Source organism: Tribolium castaneum, chromosome 8 (assembly GCF_031307605.1).
Source record: "Tribolium castaneum strain GA2 chromosome 8, icTriCast1.1, whole genome shotgun sequence".
Lineage (NCBI taxonomy): Eukaryota > Metazoa > Arthropoda > Insecta > Coleoptera > Tenebrionidae > Tribolium > Tribolium castaneum.
This window is the reverse complement of record NC_087401.1, coordinates 14,120,263-14,140,186: the sequence shown is the minus strand read 5'-3', so window position 1 is coordinate 14,140,186 and position 19,924 is coordinate 14,120,263. Positions and strand designations below refer to the sequence as shown.

Sequence of the window (19,924 nt, the reverse complement as noted above, 5' to 3'; positions counted from 1 at the left end):
TCCAAAAATAAATCATTTATTAAACTTAACCAACTCGTTTAAAATAAGCTTCAATATCGTTAAACGTTTTTCCTAACGTTTCGGGTAGGAAGAAGAATATGAAAATAACACCGCATAAATTCACCACAGCCATGACATAAAAGACGCATTGAATTTTAATCAAATCGAGCACAAACGGGAAGATTTTAACCGCAACAAACATAAAAATGTAAGCTATCGAAACCATAAGGCCTCCTAAGACGCCGCGGACCTTAACGGGGAACAATTCCCCGATTAGCGTCCACGGAATCACCAAATAACCCAAAGAACTGAAGCAAACATAACCCAACACACAATAGAGGGCGATATTGTCGCCCTTATCCTTGTGAATACTCAGTTTGGCCAACTCGTCCGGGGGAATCACCGTGAAATACATATAAACCCCGGCCACTAGACTAGTAAGACATTGGCCTAACCCCGAAACAAAAAATAGGGGCCTTCGGCCCACACGTTTCGAAATTAGCGCCGAAATTATCGACATAACAAACCTAATCGAACCTAGAAGAACCAACGCAACGAATTCATCCAAACCGTTACGAAAATGGCCCCCAATTTCCCGAAACAAATCAACGGCGTAAAAAATAATAACATAACCGCACGACAATTGCTGGATCACGAAAATAACAAAAAGAATGAAAAACGGCTTATAGACAACCGATTCTTTGTAAAAACTCCAATCGATTCGTGACTTTCGGCGATTTTTGGCACTTGTATCCAATAGTCTCAACTGATTTTCGAAAATCTGGAACAAACTCTTAAAGCCGGGCTCCACCCCCGTCAAAGTCATACTTGTGGGTCCTTGTAGAGCCACTCAAGTGATTTGGCAGCCTGGTCTGGCTTGTTTTTGAAAACTGTGTACCAGTGAGGGCTCTCGGGTAAAAACCACAAGAGGATCAAGGTGGCCAAGACCAGGAAACAATTGATGGTGGCTATGACGCGCCATGGAAACCATAAACCTGGAAGTAATTATGACTTTTGGTAGCCGGGCGATTAATTGTTACCTAAAACGCAAGTAAAAAGAATTCCAAACGAGACAAAAACGCTGTTAAGGCTCAATAACATTGTTCTGTAGTTTGGGTGAGTGATTTCGCTCACATATACCAAAGCTACGGTTGTTAAGCCGCCGCTAAAGCCGGCTATAATCCGAGCTAAATACAAATGCCAGACGCTTTTCGCCGCCGCATGGATTATCCACGAGATGGCGAAGGGTATAGTCGTACAAATACACAAAGTTTTGCGCCCGAAGCGGTCCATAAGCGGGCCGATGATCAACGAACCCGCTGGAAGGGCTATTGCGACTATACTTGCTAAAAACAACGGTTAAATCGGCTATAACCGGGCTAAACCCACCGATCCAAGACGCCTCTGATTTGGAAATATGTATATCACTCGACTTTTCGTTCAGCTGCGGTAGTAAGATGGCGCTGAACGACATATTAATGCCTGCTTGGATCACAAGGCTGTGTGCGACACAGCACGCTACGATCTAAAACAACGTTGCAATTTTTTAAATCGTTAATTTAATTACCTGTCGGAGGGAAGAGCGCCATGGGATTGAATAAACCGGCTTTTCGTTGGTTAAAATCAAGGCACTGTCGTTTTTTTCATCGCCTTCTTCGAGTTTGATTTGGTGTTCGCGAGTCATTGTGGACGAATAATAGAAAAAAGAATTCGTTTTATCATTTTGTCAATTAGATTACGAAATGGTTACATTGAGACAAAAGCCTGGAAGAAAATTAAATAATCAACACACAACGAACCAAACAATTATTTACTTAATTCGCGACGCAGTAAATGCGTGGACGACTTGAATGATAACAATGTGACATTGCTGTTTCACTACTTCCTACCAGCGAAACAAAGACTGGAAAAGTGTTATGTCACTCGACCCAGCTTTAAACTGTGATATTAGTTCCGTGAAATTTTAATCCCCCCAATTGAACCACTGGGGGTTATCTTATCTTGTGTTTTTTGTCTAGTATGACGTTCCGTCTACAAAATGATTGAGCGTCACACAATTTGAATTTTTGCGCCGTTTTTTGGCACTTGGTCACGTTTTTGAGTTAGGGGTGACCACCCTTAATTATTTTTGTCCAGCGAAGTGCGTTCGCCGCCGAAGGCGCGACACAATTGTTTTTATTAAAATTTAAGCCCAGTTTTAGGACTTGGCCCCATGTCACTTTTTTGAGTTTGGGGTGATCACCCTGTATATGGTTTTGGTGTCGAAAGGGTGGATTGGTGGGTAAACATCGAAAATTGGGAAAAACTTACGTGTGGTTCGCACCTTTGCACCCGGAAGCGTTTCTAAGTTTAGAAAAACTGAAAATTTCCTGAAAATCGTCGCCCCTAGCGGCTGAAACCAGCAATCGTTGCAGTTTCCTGCGTTATCGGCGCCTTATCAGCTCCAAATATTGTTGGGTGGGGTTTGTCATTTGGTGAATTTTTGTGAAATTCGTGTGGGGTTGGGTTTGGTTAGTCGTCAGGGGGCTGTTTTTCCGAAAAATGCCCATCGTCGTCGGGGCGTATTTATCGACCGAGTTTTTGAGGTTAGCAATCGTTCCATTATAGTGACAGTTGTGAGCTAACCTCGCCATAAAACCGTGAATGTTTTTGTGTTTGTGGCGGATTTGGTGTTTTTCGTGCGGTGGGGGCGGCGTTTTTGTCTCCGTGGTTGGAAATATGTGAGGAGCAACTCGGGGCGAAGTTGTGAAAGTTCATTGCAAAATAATTTTACACGCCGCCATTTTGTGAGTATTTGTAGTGGTTATTTGTGACGCGAAATGGGGGCCCTCGGTGACGATCGCGTTTGTTGCAGTGCGATGCGAGCGTAGGAGGGCACTTGGAGGAGCATGGCACCTGTCCCAAGACCAGGCAGCCTGAGGGACCCCGAAATCGCCGAGCTGTTCTACAAGCACGACCCGGAGAAGATCTTTGAGGACCTGAGGGAGATTGGCCATGGCTCGTTCGGGGCGGTTTACTACGCCAGGTGCACCATCAACAAGGAGATTGTCGCCATTAAGAAGATGTCCTATACGGGCAAGCAGAGCCTGGAGAAATGGCAGGACATCCTGAAGGAGATCAGGTTCTTGAAGCAACTCAAGCACCCCAACACCATCGAGTACAAGGGGTGCTACCTGAGGGAGAACACCGCCTGGCTGGTCATGGAGTACTGCCTCGGCTCCGCCTCGGACATCATTGAGGTGCACAAGAGGCCCCTCATGGAGGAGGAGATCGCCGCCATCTGCGAAGGCGTCCTCATGGGGCTCAGCTACCTGCACGAATTCGGACGAATTCACAGGTAATTTGGGCCCAATTTTGGATAATTTTCACGGCTTGGCTTTATTTCCAATGTTGCCAACTGAATTTATTGAACGAGGACGACTTATTAAATTATAATTTGATTGTTTACACACTTTTAGTATGAAAGAAAAAGTTCTCAGTGCCCAATTTTTGACAAATTTTCATGTGGTGGTACCATTGTTTAGTCAGTATTGTCAACTGAATTTATTGAACGCACAGTCAACTAGATCGTGCGGAGATTTGTGTTTTAGCGACTTAAACAATTTTTTATTAAATTATAGTTTGATTGTTTACACACTTCAGTATTAAAGAAAACGTTTTTTTTAACCACCAGTTTGTAGTTTTTAAAATTTATAGTTTTCAGGATTTGTTTTATCACTTGTGTTTAATTAATCTAAAAAACATTATGTATGAATAAAAATTAGCAATGGAATGGATCGTCTGGAGATTTGTATTTTAATAACTTATTGAACAATTTTTTATTATTTACATACTTTTAGAAGGAAAGAAAAAGTTTTTTTAATCACCAGTTTGTCGGTTTAAAAAGACAATTTTGAGGTTTTGTTATTTATTTTTTTATCATTTTGCTCCAATTTCTAGTCAAAGGCATACAATTTAATTGAACACCTACTTATAAAAGTGAGTCAATAAACATGTTTTTTATTCAACAGTTTTTTTTGGGACACTGTATTTAATTAATTTGAAAAACGTTCTATATGTAAGTAGTAGATCGTCGGGAGGTTTAATTGTTTTTTTGCGAGTTTTAAACAATTCTTTAATAAATTAAACGAAAAATTAATAAAATAAAATTAAACCGAATAATTTCATTATTTAATATTTTGGGTAATAGATTCCGACTTTTTAATATTATATAAAAGTTTTCCGTTTAAAAACACAACATATTCAAGGTTTTTGCTGTGTTTTTTTATCCATCATTTTGTTTGTATTTTATGGTCATTTGTTTGCGATTTATTACATTTATTTGTCTTTATTTTTACCTTAAAGTGTTCATAATAGAAGTTATGTAATTTCCTAATAATCTTGAAATTTTGATTTTTTAACGCAAAAAAAGTCCAACTCCTTAGTAATCAGCGTAAAAGTATTACACACTGGACCGAGTTTTTGAGACGATATCTCGCTCAAAATAGCAAGTCCAGTAAATCTAGTAACTACAAATGGAAATACTCTCTTTTTTTCTATATTTTTTTTAAATAGGTTAAAAAAGAGTGGGTTTACTTTATCGTTTTTATTTTTTTTTATTAATCATTTACTAAATGATTAATTGTTAATTTATTGTAGCGTGAGACGATTTATTTTTTATATTTTTTAATAAGAAAAAAACTAGGAATGTTTAAAAATTAAAAAAGAAGCAGTGGATTAGCCAATAAATCACATTTTATTTACACAATTTATTGCGATTGTTTGTTAATTGATAATAAGTAACTTTCTCAACTAAATTCATTATCAGTTTTATTATTAGACAAATCGGTATCTAATAAACCATCTCCAAAAGATAAGACCTTAAACTTTTTATACACTTTTATTGCCATTTTTTAATAATTATTTTACACTTTCTTGTGGCAAAGTATTGATTCCGTTGCTAATAAATGAACGATAAATTCCCACCGTGCGTACGCTTGACCTTTTCTACGCTTATCACATCACTATCACACAATAAATATTTTTATTTTACTATGAGTGTATTACTTACATAACATATTACATTATTAATAAAACCACTCGCTTAATTATCGTTCGTTGACATTTCACGTCGATTTTTTCCCTTTTAAATCATCCCACGAAACAATAAAACAATGATACAGAACGTCAAGAATGGTAATAAACATCAATTTTCTCGGCAGGAAGTTACGACCACGGGTGTGGTTTTCCTCGTTAATTAACTGATTAATGAACTTTTTTCGGCACAAATTAAGCGCACAGTAAAATAATAAATACACGGTGGAAATAACAAATGCACAGTAAAAATAATAAATGCTCAGTAAAAATAAATGCACAATAAAAATAATAAATGCGCAGTAAAAATAATAAATGTGCAGTAAAAATAATAATTTCACAATAAAAATAATAAATGCTCAGTAAAAATAAATGCACAGTCAAATAATAATTGCACAGTAAAAATAATAAATGTGCAGTAAAAATAATAAATGCACAGTTAAAGAAATAAATGCACAGTAAAACAATCAATGCCAAGTAACAATGATAAATGCGCAGTAGAAATAATAAATGCACAGTTAAAGTAAGAGATGCACATTTAAAGAAATAAATGCACAGTCAAATAATAAATGCACAGTAAAAATAATAAATGCACAGTAAAAATAATAAATACACAGTTAAAAAAATAAATGCACAGTGAAAATAATAAATGCACAGTAAAAATAATAAATGCACAGTTAAAATAAGAGATGCACAGTTAAAGAAATAAATGCACAGTCAAATAATAAATGCACAGTAAAACAATAAATGCACAGAAGAAATAATAAATGCGCAGTAAAAATAATAAATGTACAATAAAACTAATAAATGCACAATTAAGTAATAAGTGTACAGTTAAATAATAAATGCACAGAGAAAATAATAAATGCACAGTTAAAATGAATAAAAGATGTCCAGTAAAAGTAATAAATGCGCAGTAAATACTAGCATTTTAAAACTGCAACTGGATCTCACATTTTGCAGGCTAGCTACTGAGCGTTTATTATTTAAACTGTGCAAACTGAAATAAGATACAGTGCATATACGATTTTTTTCCAGGTCACTTGATACTGACAAATTTTAATAAAATACTGTGCGTGCTTTACGTATCATTTAATTTTTTTACTGTGCAAAAATTAATTAAATCCTGATCATTTATTATTTTATACTGTATAATTTTTTTTTAGGGATGTGAAAGCCGGCAATATCCTCCTGACCGAAAACGGCACAGTAAAGTTGGCCGACTTCGGTAGCGCTTCAATCAAATGTCCCGCCAATTCATTTGTCGGAACGCCGTATTGGATGGCACCGGAAGTGATTCTGGCGATGGACGAGGGCCAATACGATGGCAAAGTGGACGTATGGTCGCTTGGCATCACTTGCATCGAGTTGGCCGAGCGCAAGCCGCCATATTTCAATATGAACGCAATGGCGGCCCTCTATCACATTGCTCAAAACGAATCGCCAACGTTGCAGTCTTCCGAATGGTCCGACACTTTTAAGCACTTTGTTGAGGCGTGCCTCCAGGTGATTTATAGCACGAGCGACGAAGGTGCGAGTGATGCGTTTTGTTTTTTAGAAATCGCCCGGTAACAGGCCGCCGTCTTCGATGCTTCTTACTCACAATTTTGTGACACGGACACGCAGTACGAATGTTTTGATTGATTTAATTCAACGGACGAAAGCGGCAGTTCGGGATTTGGATAATTTAAATTATCGCAAAATGAAGAAAATACTCATGGTGGACAGTTGCGAAACGGAGAGTACTATTGATGTGGATGATACGCCTGATGAACATGCTGGAGGTGATAGTTCGAAGAGTAATTCGGTCACGTCCGAACATTCGGTACATTCGGTGGGCGTGTCGGCGAGTAGCCAATCAAGTAGCACGAATAGTCTGCCGGCTGGTAAGTTCACGTGCCATTTTACCGACGTAAATAATAATAATAATAAGTCTTTAGAAAAAAAAATGTGTTGTGTTCTTTTTTTTTGATTATTTTTACCAGTTTTTTGTTCAACTTGTCAGAAAGATACAAAAATAGTAAACACAAATGTCGGTCGCTAATAAAAAAATTCAAAATGACGTCATTACTCAATAACCAGTGACGTCACAAATGTTACAGTGGCGTCAAAATGTAGCGTTTTCAAGAATATAATCGACCTTTTTTCCAGTTTTTTTTTAATGACAACAAAATATGAATTTTTGTGGTAAAGTCACTCTGTATAGACCCAAAAATAACTAAAACTTAAATAAATGCAAATAAAAAGTACATGACAAGACAAGAATAAACAGAAAATAATATACTTTTTAAAGTAATATGAAAAGAAAAGTATGATAGATTATTATTACAAATAATAATAAAAATAACAAAATTCATATCTTTTTTATTAGTCATTTTTCAAAAAAAAAACTCGAAAATGCCACATTTTTTCATTATATTGACACTTATGTCATTTTTTTTAAATCAAGACGTCATTCTTAATTTTTCAAATGACAACCGACATTTTGTACGAAATTTATGCAAATTAGGAAAGTTTCATTCGCAAAAATAAGATAAATTAGAGAAAAAAGAGCAAAAAAACATTAAAATCTTCGATATTTTTGTGGCTTTAAAGAAATTTCGCTCAAAAAATGAGTTATAAATCCGTTAATAGACGCTTTTGATTTTTTTTTTTTTTGATGAAATTTTGTGAAACTATTGATTTTTTACGTAAATGACGAGTTTGAATTTTTTCTTAATTTATCTTCAAATTTTTACCTAAAATCTCTTTAAACGCTTAAAATACGTTAAAATCACAGTTTTCCACCGAATTTTGTGATTGTAACGAAATAATGCTAATTAATAGAGTTTCTCACTGAAAAACTTGTTAAAACGCTCAGAAAAACAAATATTTTCCGTCCAGTTTGCTGAGATGTTGACCAGTTTAAGCAAAAACTGACTTTTTAAGATTAAAAATGAGTTGACAGTCTTTTTTTATTGCCCAAATTTTGAAAAGAAAGTTAAAATAACATTATTTTCGATTTATCTGGTGCTTTTTGACGCATTTTTGGAAAATAAAACGTATTAGAGTGCTTTAAAAACCACAAAAAAATATCATTTTTTACTTTGAGGTCTGGTTTTTTGGTCAAGTTTGTCTGTTTTAATTTAATTTTTTCATTTTTTGGACGAAATTTTGCAAATTAAATAAGTTTCTAGCTCAAAAACAAGAAAAAATGTGAAATAGACAATGAAAAGAGGACCGAAATTTTGTAAATTAGGAAAATTTCCCTGGTAAAAACAAGATAAAATAAACGAAAAAAAAGCAAATAGCAGTAAAATCTTTGACTTTTTATGGTTTTCAAAAAAACTCTCTCAAAAATAAGGTTGAAACAGAAAGTGAATTGACAAAAAACGTCGATTTTGATCCAATTTAATTAATTTTTGACGGAATTTTGCAAATGAGAGCAAAAAGTGTCAAATTAACGATAATTTTTCGACGTGTTTTAATGAAAAAAAAAAAAAACAGTTAAATATCATTAAACAAACAAAAAAAACTGCAACTTTAACCAAATAATTTTTGTTGAAATTTTCTATGTTAGGGAAGTTTCACTCGCAGAAACAAGATAAATTAAACAAAAAAGAACAAAAAACAAAACAAAAGAACAACAACAAAAAACCAAAAACGTCTATTTTGATCTAATTTATTCAATTTTTGACGAAATCTTGCAAATTAAATAAGTTTCTAGCTCAAAAACAAGAAAAAATGTGATATAGACAATGAAAAGAGGACCGAAATTTTGTAAATTAGGATAATTTCTCTGGTAAAAACAAGATAAAATAAACGAAAAAAAAGCAAATAGCAGTAAAATTTTTGACTTTTTATGGTTTTCAAAAAAAAAAACGCTCAAAAAATAAGGTTGAAACAGAAAGTGAATTGTCAAAAAACGTCGATTTTGATCCAATTTGATTAATTTTTGACGGAATTTTGCAAATGAGAGCAAAAAATGTCAAATTAACGATAATTTTTCGACGTGTTTTAATGAAAAAAAAAAAAACAGTTAAATATCATTAAACAAACAAAAAAAACTGCAACTTTAACCAAATAATTTTTGTTGAAATTTTCTATGTTAGGGAAGTTTCACTCGCAGAAACAAGATAAATTAAACAAAAACGAACAAAAAACAAGACAAAAGAACAACAACAAAAAACCAAAAACGTCTATTTTGATCTAATTTATTCAATGTTTGACGAAATCTTGCAAATTAAATAAGTTTCTAGCTCAAAAACAAGAAAAAATGTGATATAGACAATGAAAAGAGGACCGAAATTTTGTAAATTAGGAAAATTTCCCTGGTAAAAACAAGATAAAATAAACGAAAAAAAAGCAAATAGCAGTAAAATCTTTGACTTTTTATGGTTTTCAAAAAAAATCGCTCAAAAAATAAGGTTGAAACAGAAAGTGAATTGACAAAAAACGTCGATTTTGATCCAATTTAATTAATTTTTGACGGAATTTTGCAAATGAGAGCAAAAAGTGTCAAATTAACAATAATTTTTCGACGTGTTTTAATGAAAAAAAAAAAAAAACAGTTAAATATCATTAAACAAACAAAAAAATCTTCAACTTTAACCAAATAATTTTTGTTGAAATTTTCTATGTTAGGGAAGTTTCACTCGTAGAAACAAGATAAATTAAACAAAAAAGAACAAAAAACAAAACAAAAGAACAACAACAAAAAACCAAAAACGTCTATTTTGATCTAATTTATTCAATTTTTGACGAAATCTTGCAAATTAAATAAGTTTTTCTCTCGAAAACATGGACAAAAATGTCAAAATAACGAAATTTTCGGCATAATTAGGCCAAATTACAAGCTGAGGTACAATTACCGCGGCTCCTGGCGAACCTTGAGTCAATTTTTCACCAAAAAAAAAATATTGTAGTCACTCGCTACCGCTTGTTCGTGCTTTAAACGCATTTTTTTTCTCTAAGATGGTACGACGAGGCGCCACCGCGGCTGTTTCAACCATGTGGCCGCTGCTGCCGCAGTGGGCGATCACGGAACTAATAACTTCGCCACAATTCGAACTACAAGTATTGTTACCAAGCAGCAGAAGGAGCATATGCAAGAGGAGATGCACGAACAAATGACTGGGTACAAGAGAATGCGACGTGAGCATCAAAGTGCCCTCTTGAAGCTCGAAGAGAAGTGTAAAATGGAGATGGAGAGTCATAAGAATCAGTTGGATAAGGAATATGAAGCACTGTTGCAGAGTTTTAGTAAAGAATTGGAGAAATTGCAAGCGAAACATCAACAGGAATTGGAAAGGCGGTTGAAACAGAATGCGGCGAGTGAGAAGAAGTTGGTTAAGGATATTACGAGTCGGCAAGAAAGTGACAGGAAGGCGTTTGATGCACATAGGAAGAAAGAGTACAAGGCGAATAAAGAGAGGTGGAAAAGGGAGCTGTCACAGGATGATTCCACGCCGAAACGGCAACGGGATGCGACCTTACAGTGAGTGTTTGATGAAAAAACATTGATTTTTTTGAAAATCTATTTTAACAAAAATTTTTTTTGTCCCCTTGTGGATTTTTTTATTGAAATCTCTAGTTTAATAATCGCTGAAAGGCCAAAACAATTTACGACCTATTTATTGATTTTTTGGCCAATTTTTGACGTTAAAATACCGAGTTTCTATCTCAAAAACATACTCAACAGACAAAAATAGTGCAATTTTTTACTTACTTTGTTATTTTTTCTATTAATTTCGTTGAAAAAGGCAAAAATCATGGCATTGTTTACTTATTTTAGTGTTTTTTCAACTTATTTTTCATGCTAACATCCAAAAAAATAGTCAGTTTTTAACTAATTTGCTGAGATATTAGTCAGTTCTGGATAATTTTTGTGAAAAACTGACTTTCAAGGTCAAAAATGTGTTCAGCAATAGGGGCATTTTTTGACCTGAGTGATTTTTTTTAATTTTTTTTTTTTGACGTGTTGCAGATGAGATTTATTTTAGTGCAATTTTGGGCAAAAAATAGTTATGCCCTTGAAAAAGGTTTTTGATTTATCAGGTGTTTTATGTCTTATTTTGTCGTATTTTCTGTAAATAAATCGTGTTAAAACGCTTTAAAACACCAAAAGTGTGTTTTTTTTACTTTTAAGTCTTTAATTTGATCAAATTTGTTGTATTTTTTGTCCTTTTTAGGAAAATTTTGTGACTTTTTCAATTTAAAAAAATCATGAGGCATTCGAAAAAGTAGCAATTTCGATCTATTCTAATAATTTTTTTGTTTATTTCGTCAAAATTTCGCAAAATAATTGCATTTCTACCTGGAAAATGCTTAATTTATCGTCAAAATTATGTAAAATTTCGTTTAGACTTTGTGGTATCTCACAAAAACACTTGGTTTTGGCCAATTTTTGACGTTAGATTACCGAGTTTGTAACCCAAAAACATGCTAAACCGTCTAAAATAGACAAAAATAGTGTAATTTTTACCTTAATTTGGTGATTTTTCTGTGAATTTTGCAGAAACAGTTGAAAAAGGAAAAAATCATGTCATTTTTTACTTAATTTAGTGTTTTTTCAGCTTATTTTTGATGAAATTGGGTGAATTTATTCCTTTTTTATTTAAATAACGAGGATAATTGTCTGAAAACGCCATAAGTAAATGATTTTTGGCGATTTTTTTAGTCTGACTTTTTTAACTTTTTTTGCAGATTTGGTTTAACTTTTTAACTTTGACTTTTTTCGCGAGTTTTGAAAAAAATCGCGATCATTTTTTGACTTCCTAGCTTAAAAACTCTCGGAAATGCTCGAAAAAAGTGTAAAATTAGGCCATTTTCGACTGAATCTAGTGATTTTTCGCCTTATTTTTAACGAAATACCGTCAATTTTTGACTGAAAAACAAGTTAAACATTTCGAAATTTTTTAATTTTCGACCTAATTTGGTGATTTTTCCGTAAAAATTTGCGAAAAACTAACTTTTTAAATTTAAAAATGTGTTTAAACGCAATTTTTGAACAAAATTAATAAAAAAACGCGAACATTTTTTGACTTCCGAGCCTAAAAACTCTAAAATGCTGGAAAAAGTGTTAAATTAGACCATTTTTGACCGAATTTCGTGATTTTTCGGCTTAATTTTAACAAAATACCGCTAATTAAGTGACTTTTTGACCGAAAAACAAGTTAAACACTCGGAAAATTTTTCATTTTTGCTCTAATTTGGTAATTTTTTATTTTTGTTGTTGGTAAAAACTAACTTTTTAAGATTAAAAAATGTACTTAAACGCAGGAATAGGGTAAAAGTAAGAGCATTTTTGAACAAAATTTTGTGTTTTTTAGAATTCCAAGAAATAATAATTTACATTTCAAACTGAAAACAGTGCTAAAAAGATGTAAAAAAAAAGATTTTCAAGAAGTTTTATTTATGTTTCAGAAGGTTTTTAACTCAAAAACAGAAATTTTCGATCCTAAGTTGATTTTTTGGCCATTTTTTGACAAAATACTTCCGAGAAAAGGCAAAATTTCAACCACATTTCATGTTTTATTGGTTTATTTCTGTCGAAATTTTACAATTTGTCCCTTGAACGTTTGTATTTTGTGTTTTCAGGACGCATAAAGATAATTTGAAGCTTGTGGACGCTCAAGACGAGCAGCGATTACTCAGATGCCAAAAAGAATATTTAGAATTGGAAGTACGCAAATTCCGTAGAAAAAAACTCCTCACTTATCACAACTTAGAACAGGATTTATTGCGTCAGGAATTGAATAAAAGACAACAACAGTTGGAACAAGCCCATATGATGCTTCTACGGCATCACGAAAAAACCCAAGAGCTGGAATATCGCCAACAAAAGGCCGTACACGCATTGCGCGAAGAACAGGTAAAAAAACTCATTTCTATTTTTTTTTATTTTTTTTTTTAATTTAATCCAGGTCAAAAACCAACACGACACCGAACTGGCAAACCAAGCCGAATACATGAAGCGTTCCGAGCGCGAGTTGCGCAAAAAGCACGCCCTCGAAGTAAAACAACAACCAAAGTCACTAAAACAGAAGGAAATGATGGTCCGCAAGCAATTCCGGGACACTTGTAAAGTCCAAACAAAACAGTACAAGGCACTGAAAGCGCAAATCCTCGCCAATACGCCGAAGGAAGACCAGAAAGCCGTCATAAAAAAACTGAAAGAGGAGCAGCGCAGGAAGTTGGCGCTGCTAGGCGACCAATACGAGCAAAGCATTGCCGAGATGCTGCAAAAGCAGTGCTTGCGATTGGACGAGAGTCAGGAGAGCGAGTGCCAACAGATGAAGGAGCGGCTGCACTACGAACTGGAGATTTTGATGGCGTATCAGAGCAAAAATAAAATGCAAGCGCAAGCGCAAAGAGATCGCGAGAGAAATGAACTGGAAGAGAGGGTGGCGGTGAGGAAGTCACTTTTGGAGACGAAAATGAATTCAGAAACGCAACGGTTTCTCGAAGAAAGGGCCGAAAGGATTAGGATTTTGCATGAAAGGCAAGAGAGGGATTTGGAGGAGTTTGATAACGAGTCGGTTCGGCTCGGGTTCAGGTGATTATTTATTAATGTTAGCACAAAATTTTATCTACATTTGACGAAAGTTTGGATAAGGCTTGGCTTGGAAACAGTTTGAAAAATAATTGTGACACTCACTACGTTCGTACCATTTCGTGGCAATTTTTTGTTGGTTGTGAAAATTTTAAACAAATGATAATCGAGCTACAAGTGTAATTTTTTGTTTAGTATTTAGAAGAAAAAAAAATTAATTAGACAAAAAAACATTACCGGACTGTTAACATAACAAATAACTTCAATAGCCCAACAAACTTTCCATCAATCTGTTATGATTTTTTCAGTTAATTTAGTACAATTTACAGAAATTTTGGCCCTTCTTAATAAATTTTCGTAAATTATTGCCTCTCTATTTGAATGAGGAGGCAAATTTTTCGATTTTTTAGCGGAAAAACTAGCTGAAACGCTGAAAAAAGTGTAAAATTACGCCGTTTTCGGCTGATTTTTGTGATTTTTCGGCAGAATTTTGAGGAAATACTGTTACTTGTAAGTGATTTTTAGACTGAAAAACAAGTTAAACACTCGAAAACTTTGAATTTTTTTTGTAATTTGGTGATCTTTTAGTCAGTCTTTGGGAAAATAGTAACTTTTAAGATCAAAAATGTGCTTAAAGGCGTGAACAAGATAAAAGTGAGGGTATTTTTGGTCAAATTAGTAATTTTTCAGGTAATCGTAAAACGTAGTAGCGAGATTTAAAAAAAATCGCAAACATTTTTTCACTTCCTGGCTTAAAAACTAACTGAAACGCTGAAAAAAGTGTAAAATCACGCCGTTTTCGGCTGATTTTTGAGAAAATACTGTTACTTTTAAGTGAATTTTAGACTGAAAAAAATTTAGAACACTCAAAAACTTTTCATTTTCGATGTAATTTTGTGATTTTTTGGTCAGTCTTTGGGAAAATAGAAATTTTTAAGATCAACAATGTGCTTAAAGGCGTGAACAAGATAAAAGTGAGGGTATTTTTGGTCAAAATTAGTAATTTTTCAGGTAATCGTAAAACGTAGTAGCGAGATTTAAAAAAAATCGCAAACATTTTTTCACTTCCTGGCTTAAAAACTAACTGAAACGCTGAAAAAAGTGTAAAATTACGCCGTTTTCAGCTGATTTTTGTGATTTTTCGGCCGAATTTTGAGGAATATTGTTACTTTTGAGTGATTTTCAGACTGAAAAAAAAGTTAAACACTCGAAAACTTTGAATTTTTTTTGTAATTTGGTCATATTTTGGTCAGTCTTTGCGAAAATAGTAACTTTTAAGATCAAAAATGTGCTAAACGCGTGAACAAGATAAATGTGAGATCATTTTTGAAAAAAATTAGTAATTTTTCAGGTAATTAATCGTAGAACGTACTAGAGAAGTATATTTTCCCGAGATTTAAAAAAAATCGCAAACATTTTTCCACTTCCTGGCTTAAAAACTCGCAAAAACGGTGAGAAAAGTTGAAAATTATGCCGTTTTTGGCTGATTTTTTGGCTAAATTTCGACGAAATACCGTTAATTTTTAAACTAAAAATCAAGTTAAATAATCGAAATTTTGTCAGTTTTAGCTAAAATTTGTGTAAACACGACTTTTTAAGAAAAAAATGCTTAAACGCGTGAACAAGTTAAAAGTAACAGTTTTGATAAAAAAAAAATTTCGAGAAGCAATTCTATTTCTAACTGAAAACCATGTTAAAAACTTGTAAAAAAACGATAATTATCGAACAGTTTTGTAAATATTTAGAAAGTTTTATCGAACTTATGATTTAAAAACAACAGAGTTGGAATAAAAAACTTCAGATAAAATTGTAGGGCATAAAATTTTGACTTTTGTGAGGTTTTCAACTTCAAAAAATCTTTAAACACTCGAAAAAAAACGCAAAAATAAATAATACATAACAATTTCTTTAAATAATTGCATTTCTGTCTGAAAAATGCTTAATATGGGTAAAAATTATGTCAAATTTCGATTAGACTTTGTGATAACTCACAAAAACATTTGGTTTCAACAAAAAAATGTGCATAATGACCTGAAGATGGAAATGTTTTGACTGAATTTAGTGATTTTTTGACGGAATTTTGTGAAATAATTTTGTTACCTTTGTCATTTTTGGTCTCTTTTGGCAGATTTTCGTAAGATAATTGCTTTTCTATTTGAATAAGGAGTTTGAAAAGAGTTCAAAGTAAGAAAATGACTTTCTGCTAAAATAAATTAGAAATAGGAATAGATTTATTGATGTTTAACAACAGATCTTCATAACATAACTCCGTAAAATAAAAAATACTTTTAAAAAATCTAAATTTGTAGGTTTGTCTTTAGAGGGTTTTAAGGCAAATAAAAAAACAGCAATAAATTCTGAATAGTAACAGATAAAGGTAATACAAAAAATATGGGCAAGTATTAAAAATTTTGATAAAAATATGCGACAAAGTTTTAGTCAGTGGTGAGTTTAAATAAATTAAAAACAATTTGAAATTTTATTTAGATTGCCACAGCCACCCCTTATCCGAGATGGTTTAATTGTAGATAAATCAATTTGAGGTAAATTATTTGATCGATGTGTTGCAGCGCTCTGGCGATAGCAGAGATATCCCGTGAGAACTACGACGACGACGGCAGTCTGTCCGGGTCAATGCTAAGTCTAGCTCATTCCAATAGCTCTACGAGCTTTCCACCCGGTTCGGTGTAGTAAGAATTCGTCTCGTCTCCTCAGAGATTAACATTAATTTTCAATTGCCTATCAGATTAATTTTAATCATTAAGTGTAACTACGTTAAAAAGACTAACAAGTACCGAAAACCTGGAGGTATTTACGCTTAATTCGAGCAATAATAATAGCGATCACACGGCCAGGAGGGCGACTCAGCGGTGAGGGATATTATTATTGTCCTATTGGTTTCCTTTGTCTTTTTTGATAGCAGTATTTATTGATTAAATTATAGAAGAATAACTGTATATAGTTTCATTCTTTTCGTTTTAGTCATGGTAAATGTATTCGTTTGCTAGCATGACAAAATCAAATCACTGTTTCTAGGGACAGTATTTAGTAAAGAATAGTGCAATTTATCTCTTAATTTCGTTAGTATTTAATCACATCACAACTATTTTCGATGTTAAGATTGTGATAATTACAATTCTGATTACTACTCATGTAAATTCATCGCCCGTAGAAGATGGAGAACAGTTGCTTTTTAGTCAGTCGGTCGTAATGTACATATTTACATACTGTACTGAAAGGTTAGTTGTATGAGCAACGATTTCGTTCGGCTGGTAACTATTTATTTTCGCTGTGGCTACCAATAAAACATAACAAGATGTATTTTATACGTAAATAAAAATTATTGCTTTAACTGTTTTGCACCGGCTTTATATTTTCAATCAAATTCACAAACAATACGTTCTTTACTGAGTCGGCGAGAATTCAGTCGGGACCATGATCCTGCAGTGCATTTCCCTAATCAATGGCACTGTGTAAGCCACGCACTCGTCCCACCCAGGGGACCTCCAGGCGCTCTCCCGGGTCTCCTTCCTCTTGTTCAAATCCTCGTAACCTACAAAAAACAACATTTTCCCCAAAATTATAAAAAAACCTGAAAGAAAATACGCTTTGTCGAATTATTAAAGAATTATTTCATTTCATCAAAAATAAAGAAATGAAAACGTGAGAAAGCTAGGAGAAATTGTGGTAACATTATAGTGTAATAAAAAATAAATAACAAAAACGCCGTTTTCTTAGATTAGCTGAAAACGAAGATTTAGACACCAGTTTTTTGGAAAACGCCAAAAAATGGTGTTAAATGAACTATATTCTGGCCAGGTCAGGTCAGGTCTGGTCAAGTCAAGGACACCATTAATGTTGAAAGCGCTTAATATCGGACAAATTCTTTCTGCAAATTAGCAAAAATCACTATAAAAGCTGAAATTGCTTAGTTCCGGTAGACCGGACGATTTACAGATTATACAGGGTGATAAAAAAATTATTATAACAGTTTACAAATAAAATAACCTTGTTTCTTCAATGGCAATAAAAAGAACATCAATTTTTATGGAGATTTTTATCAATATCGTCTTTAATCTATCTCTTACTGTTTTTGAAATAATCGCAAAAAACGGAATTTTAGCTCATTATTTTCGATTTTAATCGAGTAAACTTTCGAAAAATACGATAAAGTTGTGCTATTAATTTAAAAAATGTTCGAATTGTCCGCCATTTTCATTCAAGAAGTTCAAAATTCGATGGAAAACTGACTGAGTTACTTTACATAATTCACTAAGTTAAAATATATCATAATTAAATATTATTGTATAACTGCTTATTCGATAATAAATCAGCTAAAAACTAAATAAAATCTTTAAGTTTGACAATTGTTGACCATTTAACACAGCCTACTTGATTAACGATGAAAATTACGAAGTAAATCCGTTTTTTCTGATTTTTTTCAAAAACTGTAAGAGATGGTTATAGAACATATTGATAAAAGTCACCATAAATAAAGATATTCTTTCGATTGCTGTTAAAAAAATAGGGTCATTCTATTTGAAAAAACTGAGTTGTAGCAGTTTTTTGATAACCATTTTGAAAAAATCAAACTAGCCTTGAATTTTGACAGTTGACAATTTTGAAAATTCTAGATGACTCTTCAAACTTTCGGTTATCGAATGCAAAAAAAAAATATCAAATTATGGCTAAGGGTTTACGAGCTGTGATATTTTAAATAAACCCCTGCAAATAAAAATTTTAACTAAAAAATTGACATATGTCAAAAACTGTGACAGATAAGTACCAACAACTTGGGTAAATTTTACTCAGTTTGAGAAGGCGAATTCAAAAATGCAATAAAAATTTAGAGTCACCATTTAAAATTTCAAAATTGGAGCCATTTTCTCATCGTTGTGGAAGTTCTACCATTTTGAAAATAATTTAGTTGAACTCAGGATGGTCGATTTGGATCGTATACAAAATTTTAAAGCTCTAGCTATATTAAAAGTTAAAAAATTTCTAATGTAGGCCTTAAAAGAACCACCCTGTACACAGGGATATGTGTCTTTTTGGCCAAAGAATCGCCTCAAAATCATGAAAATTGTGTTTAAAATCATAACATTATAATATTGCACTCGTAGAGTATAAACATTATATAACAGTCGTAGATAAAGTATAGTATTCAATTCGTGTATAATGGGAATAATTACGACACGAGCTCACTGCGTTCGCTTTCGTTCTAAATAACTCTCGTGTAACAAAGAAATTGAAAAAGAAATAAAAACGACTACAGCTTGTTTTTTTAACGTTTGAAAAAAACAGTCAAAAAAACAACCAAAAAACTTTTTGTTTTTTTGAAAATACTTACACCAGATGTGGTGCACGTTATAGAGCCTCCCGATTTGTGAGAAAAACCCGGCAAAGGCCTCGTCATTATTTTGCCTGAAATTAATAGCCCTGGCCCAGTTATTGCCCCACTCGATCATAGTGCCTGGCTTAAGGGCATACGAACGAATCTCGTAAATATTACAAGGCTTCCTGAGCTGAATTTGGGGCCAATAACTGAACGCTAGGAGGTACTGCAAGTGTCTCGAACGCACGACTTTGCCCTGATCCTCCGAGATTTTCTTAAAGTCCTGAAACGATCAAATACAAAGACAGCCCCCCTGTTTTTCAAGTTTACATCGCTCCTGCTGATTATGTTGTTAAAAAGGTCGATTTTCTCGTACCCCCCTGTGAACTTCCACAGGTGCAAGGCCTGGTCCTGGTCCCCCACGTTGACCGTCCAGGAGCCCACTAGCTCCACAGCCGCCGCGAGCGAGTTCTGGGCCTTGATAAAATCAACGGTTTGCTTACTGAAATCAACATTGAGCCCCGGTTTCAGCCACTTGGCCCCCTTACATTGTGTTCAAATACGCCACTTTCGAGTCAGGCCTGAAGTTGTGAGTTTGCAGCGCGTAGATGATCTCCTTGTCGCTCAGCATGCGGCTGTGCGACTCCTTCGTCGGCTCGATCTTCCGCACGAAGATCTTCGAAAGCCATGCGTCACTTTTGGGGGCTGTTGTCACAAAATTTCTGGAATTTTTGACAAGAATGACGCGCTGCGCGATTGTTATCTCGTTGCTACCTGAGATTTGGAGGAAACTTGGGCAGAACTTTCAAACTTGCCATGTTTACAACTGTGTGGCTATTTTCGGGTTATTTTTAACTGACATGAAGGTTATCACTACGAGTTGATGGAGGTTCGGGCATCGTTGGCACTCGGAGTGCGACAGGGGGCGCCACTCGCACCAAAACAACAATAAAACCGGGCAAAAAAACCAAAATCGATTCACC

At 33.8% G+C, this 19,924-nt stretch overlaps 3 protein-coding genes across 4 annotated transcripts; 1 reads left to right on the top strand and 2 right to left on the bottom strand.

Moving 5' to 3' along the window:
• LOC657731 (facilitated trehalose transporter Tret1) lies at window positions 1–2,423 on the bottom strand. Of its 2 annotated transcripts, XM_964173.5 has the most exons (7): window positions 2,311–2,423; window positions 1,815–2,031; window positions 1,568–1,764; window positions 1,390–1,525; window positions 1,041–1,346; window positions 829–995; window positions 1–781 (listed from the first exon to the last, which is right to left on the bottom strand). In XM_964173.5, exons 3-7 carry the CDS (start codon window positions 1,682–1,684, stop codon window positions 26–28), a joined length of 1,482 nt encoding a protein of 493 aa, XP_969266.1. In that variant the 5' UTR covers window positions 1,685–1,764; window positions 1,815–2,031; window positions 2,311–2,423; the 3' UTR covers window positions 1–25. The 2 variants fall into 2 exon arrangements, with proteins under 2 accessions (XP_969266.1, XP_008194732.1); XM_008196510.3 differs by lacking the exon at window positions 1,815–2,031 and having other exon boundaries at window positions 2,311–2,421.
• A 51-nt stretch (window positions 2,424–2,474) lies between these two features.
• Tao lies at window positions 2,475–16,964 on the top strand. Its single transcript, XM_064358306.1, has 8 exons — window positions 2,475–2,786; window positions 2,855–3,337; window positions 6,240–6,579; window positions 6,632–6,959; window positions 10,027–10,549; window positions 12,652–12,925; window positions 12,978–13,609; window positions 16,177–16,964. The coding sequence occupies exons 2-8, from the start codon at window positions 2,889–2,891 to the stop codon at window positions 16,295–16,297; spliced, it is 2,667 nt and encodes an 888-aa protein (XP_064214376.1). The 5' UTR covers window positions 2,475–2,786; window positions 2,855–2,888; the 3' UTR covers window positions 16,298–16,964.
• Window positions 16,954–19,855, bottom strand: Nipsnap (nipsnap). The gene is made up of 5 exons (XM_964317.5): window positions 19,716–19,855; window positions 19,490–19,663; window positions 19,272–19,443; window positions 18,957–19,224; window positions 16,954–17,159 (listed from the first exon to the last, which is right to left on the bottom strand). Exons 1-5 carry the CDS (start codon window positions 19,757–19,759, stop codon window positions 17,011–17,013), a joined length of 807 nt encoding a protein of 268 aa, XP_969410.1. The 5' UTR covers window positions 19,760–19,855; the 3' UTR covers window positions 16,954–17,010.
• Between the last annotated feature and the right edge of the window lie 69 nt (window positions 19,856–19,924).